A 5,118-nucleotide genomic window follows, 5' to 3' on the forward strand; every position below is an offset into this window, starting at 1 on the left:
TACTTGTACCAAAAATCAATAAAAACACGTACCAATACTCGCACCAAATTTTTTGGTATGGTACGGGTATTTGGGTACAGTACCCGTTTTTGTACCACTTTGCTTTTTTATTTCCAAATCTTCGACGATCTTGAAACCGGTACCGGTACGAGTAACAAACAACCTGAATTAGTCCGGGTATCGGTACTTTCTCAGATACGTGACGGGTACCAAATTAGTACATTTAATAATAATATAGTATTGAAGAACTCTAACTCGGTCGCCGACTTTATGTTATTTGTTTGTTGGTTCTAGTCTTGGATGTTATATTATTTAATTTTGAAGAAATGTTTGATACTTGTTCAATAATAAAATGGTTGGGAATTTTTATATATTAAATATGAATAATCCCAACTAAACCTTTATATACTCCAAACATGTACAAAATACCAAATGTACATGTATTGTACCCGTACATGTACATGTACCAAAATTAAACAAAAATGAGTACCAATACCCGTACCGGATAGACTAAATCGATACGGGTATAAGTATGGATATGTGGGACAAAATGCTCATCTCTGTTCGTTACAATCTTCAATTATACGACATGCGAATAAACAATTAGGAAACAAATGTCACCCATTTAGATCTACAATAAAGGTGTAAACACATACGATCGAAGCTTGAATACGAGAAACACATTTATATGACCCAAAAAAATTGAAACAATAATCAAACCAACAAATTGTACTCTTAACGCAAACCCTAAAATGGCCTAGAAGAGGACGGTAGAAAACAACTTAACAAGCCCACATGGGCTATTGATCATATGTAAATAATATAAAAATAAACTTTATAGATTATAAATACAATTTAACAAAAGCTTATATTATTGTTTAAAATTTAATATCCGTTTTATTAGTCATGGATGTTATATGTTTCTTGATATGCTCAAATGTACTTAATGCTAAACTTGTGTGACAAAGACTAATTATAGAACTAAATATATTATAGTTTTTATCTAAAGGTTAAAAAATAGTGTAAAGTTGACCTCTCCATGGTCAACATAAATTTGAAGAAATTCCTGCTAAGGGGAATAGGGGATAACGTTAAATGAATTACAAACACAAGTTCATACAACAATCAATTTTAAACTTCAAATACAACATAGGAATTAAGAAGTTTGCAAGGAGCTTTATACTCTTATTTATACAAAGTACCTAAGTGTAATTAAGTAAAACTTTTTTTTTTTTGTGGGGGGGGGGGGGGGGGGGTTGCATCTTGGTACTCTATGAAAGTGCCTCAAATGGGTACCTGTCTAGGCAATCAAGCCAAGGGTTGTTTCTTGTAGGTTTCTTAATGCTCCTAACAGATTTCCACACGGCACTGTTGCATTTAAAACCCGACCCGAACGACAACTGCCAAATCCGATCACCTCTCTTGATCCGTCCTTTCGCCTCAAGATACGCCAACTCATACCAGATACTGCTACTCGAGGTATTCCCAAACCTATGCAGGGTGGCCCTAGACGGCTCCACATTAGCATCACTGAGACCAAGGTTGCGTTGGAGCTCGTTCACCACTGTTTTACTAGCGGCGTGAACACAAAAGTGCTCAAATGCCAACTTGTAGTCAGGGATGTACGGTTTGGTCCCAGAGGAAGAAGGTGTCACTGTCTGTGATCCATTAAATGAGTCGGCTTTAGTAGCAGTGGCACCTTTTCCTTTGGTACAAGAGAAATACCTCTTTATTAAAGTAGCAAAGAAAAGTAGTTGCTCGGATAATGGCAACACTAAAGGACCCAAAGTTGTGATGTTTGTCTTCAAGGCATCGCCTCCTATCGCCACCAAATCTTTACTTATCTTCAACCCTTTGAACCGTTGTTCATCCTCCTCTTGATACACACTCCTGTTACACATACAAATTCAGCTTTCTAAATCTTTAATCAAGATAGAAAAATATAACTACTAATAGAAGTGTCAGATGGGGTGTGCAAAGTTCAATATTAAACTTTAGAAAACATCAGGTTGAGTTTTTCGATTTTAGCATTTGAGCAGTTTTTCGGTTTTGACATTTGAGCTTTAAAATTTTAGGCTGAAAAAAATTGACACGAATAATGGATTTGAGCTAAAATCAATTTAATAATTAATAAATAATCGATTATTACACATTTGGAATAACATATCTGAGTTAAGAATTTATTAACTTCTTATAAATTAATTAAAAAAAATAAAATAAAAGTTTAAAAAATGAAAACCTATAAATTTCATTCTTTTCGGTTTTATTACACGCAAAACCAAAACCAAATCATAAGTTCAGTTTGTTCAAAAACTTAAAAGCACACCATGCCATCGGTTTTGTTTCTATTTATATTTTTATTTTCTTTTGTTTTCTTAGTTTCGGATAGATATTTTCGATATTATACCCAACCTTTATTTCCTTTTCAAAACATCAAATCTGGTACAAAATTTCTAGTACAACAAACCGAAAATTTTTGTTTCCTAACTTATGGTTATAGACTTATGTGTTTAATTAATACTCAAACCTGACAACATACTAACATACCAAACATAAGTGCATAACATGTGTACTATTTTTAAAAAATTGAATTTGAGAAAACCATATAACAATATTGTATAAGACTTGAGAGAAAAAAACACTACCTGAAGTAACGGTCATCTGCACCCTTATGAGTCCGAACAATGTGTTCAAGCCTATACTTTGCACGGCCATAGTCGCGACGTCGATTCGAAAGGAGGACGGCCGAGCAGCCCATCCGAATATAACAATTCGGAATAAGCATTGACCGATCTTTACCCGGGTACCAATTATACGCCACCATCTCGGTACTCACAACAACAGCCACATTATTCGGGTTAGCTTGAAGCATATCACGCGCTAAATCCAACGCTATAATACCCGCGCTACACCCCATCCCACCCAAATTGAAACTCAAAATGTTTCCCCTCATTTTGTAGTGGTTAATGACCATAGCGGATAGCGATGGTGTCGGGTTGAAGATGCTGCAGTTGACGACGAGTACGCCTACGTCCTTTGGGCGAATGCGTGTTTTTTTGAAAAGCTCGTCTAGGGCCCCGAATATCACCATTGAGGCCTCGGCTCGCCCTTCCTTCATCGTTGTGATATTGTCGGGCGATGCTATTGATTTCGGGACGTAGGTTTCGTCCCCGATCCCCGAGGATTGGAGGATCCTTTTCTGGAATTTGATGCTGGCGTCATCGAATTTCCCTGATTTTCGAGCTAGTTCGATGAATTCGTCCTTTGTTATCTGGTGTTTTGGATAGTAGTATTAGCATAAGTAAAAATAATTACAAGGGAAACCTAATTAAGTAATATCTTCTAAACTTGATAATATTACATGTGTATGCAAATAATATCTAAAATAGTAACAATATAATAATATACGACTGAACTTCTAGCCATCACTCGATAGATAATTATAAAGAAACATAATTAAATAATATATTTTAAACATGATAAAAGTATAAAAACAAAGTCCTAATAATATACGACTGGCCTTCAAACCTTGAGTCAATAGATAATTACAAAGAAAATCTAATCAAATAATATCTCTTAAACATAGTAAGTATTAGTAACACTAAAAATAAAGTCCTAATAATATACGAGTGACCTTCAAATCATGAGTAAGTAGATAATTACAAAGAAAACGTAATTAAATAATATCTAAAATGATAACAGTGTAATAATAAAACTCTAATGATATACGATTGACCTTCTAGCCACCAGTGAATAGATAATTACAAAGAAACATAATGATATAATAAATTTTAAACATATAAGAGTAAAAATATAAAGCCCTGATAATATACGACTGAGTTTCAAACCACCAGTCACTAGATAATTACAAAGAAAACCTTATTAAATAATCTCTCTTAAACATAGCAACACTACAAAAATAAAGCCCTAATAATATACAACTTACCTTCGAAACAAATCATGACTAAGTAGATAATTACAAAGAAAGCCTAATAAAATAATACTTTTTAACAATAATAATAATATAATACTTAAACTCTAATAATATACAATTGACCTTCAAACCATCAGTCACTAAAGCCATCAGTCACTAGATAATTGCAAAGAAAACCTTATTAAATAATATCTCTTAAACATATTTAACACTATAAAAATAAAGACCTAATAATATACGACTTACCTTCAAAACAAATCATGACTAATTAGATAATTACAAAGAAAGCCTAGTTAAATAATACTTTCTAAAAATAGTAATAATATAATACTCAAACTCTAATAATATACAACTGACCTTCAAATCATCAGTCGGTTTAAAACAGGCGAAATCGACTAGATAGATAGATCTCGGCCTCGACATAAAGTAAACCGAGAGTGTAAACACAAACATCGCGAAAAACGCCAAGACCGTAACCAAATCATACCCCGCGGTACTATCCCAAAGCTTCCTCCACAGCTCTTCCCTACTCAAGCTCCCAATCTCGGCCCCGAACACAAGAACAAGCACGGGCACGGTGGCTAAGTATATAGCATGGTTAATCAAGTAATGGTACCCTAGCTTGACGTATTTTAGGTTAACTGATTGTACAAAATCTGGTAACCTACGACGTACTCGTACTGAGAACGTCATGGAGCCGGCATCGGGTCCATTGGACTCGATGCCGCGGTTGACGATCTCGGTGGAGAGGAGGTGTTGTTCTCCGGTTGGGGCCATGATGAATGAGGGATGAGGGGAAGAGAGGGTGGGAATTTATGGAGGGTGGGAGGGAGTAAATGATGGGCAACAAACTAAAGGAATTGTAGTTGGAACTTGGAAGTGCATTAAATGTTTTGGAAAGCAAGTTTGTTTGGAAATGAAGGTGGTTGCATTGCATGCGTATGCAATATGGTTATATGGATGGATGTACAATTTACTAGGACTAGGTCTTTGTAAAACTATTTTATTTGTTTGTAACAACAAAGATTGCTTGCGTCTTCTATTGGTCCACTATGTGGGTCCCACATGGGAAGTTGATACTTGATTAGAGCTGTTCACGACTCAAGAGCCGAGCCGAATCGAGCGAAGGCTTGCTCGTTGCTTGGTTCGTTTACAACCGAACCGATCGAACTGAACAACTAAAA

At 35.3% G+C, this 5,118-nt stretch overlaps 1 protein-coding gene across 1 annotated transcript; it reads right to left on the minus strand.

Moving 5' to 3' along the window:
* Window positions 1–1,131: 1,131 nt before the first annotated feature.
* Window positions 1,132–4,794, minus strand: LOC143539107 (3-ketoacyl-CoA synthase 10-like). Its single transcript, XM_077032521.1, has 3 exons — window positions 4,292–4,794; window positions 2,646–3,271; window positions 1,132–1,890 (listed from the first exon to the last, which is right to left on the minus strand). Exons 1-3 carry the CDS (start codon window positions 4,709–4,711, stop codon window positions 1,272–1,274), a joined length of 1,665 nt encoding a protein of 554 aa, XP_076888636.1. The 5' UTR covers window positions 4,712–4,794; the 3' UTR covers window positions 1,132–1,271.
* Window positions 4,795–5,118: the final 324 nt, after the last annotated feature.

Source organism: Bidens hawaiensis, unplaced genomic scaffold (assembly GCF_021521415.1).
Source record: "Bidens hawaiensis isolate Kalapana, Puna unplaced genomic scaffold, B.hawaiensis_p1.1 tig00000780_1, whole genome shotgun sequence".
Taxonomy (NCBI): domain Eukaryota; kingdom Viridiplantae; phylum Streptophyta; class Magnoliopsida; order Asterales; family Asteraceae; genus Bidens; species Bidens hawaiensis.

Coding starts and splice junctions, on each gene's coding strand:
- LOC143539107 (XM_077032521.1), bottom strand. CDS start 4,711: ATGGCCCCAACCGGAGAACAACACCTCCTCTCCACCGAGATCGTCAAC. Junction 3,272..4,291: donor AACCGACTGATGATTTGAAG/GTCAGTTGTATA, acceptor CCAAAACACCAG/ATAACAAAGGACGAATTCAT. Junction 1,891..2,645: donor GCAGATGACCGTTACTTCAG/GTAGTGTTTTTT, acceptor TATGTGTAACAG/GAGTGTGTATCAAGAGGAGG.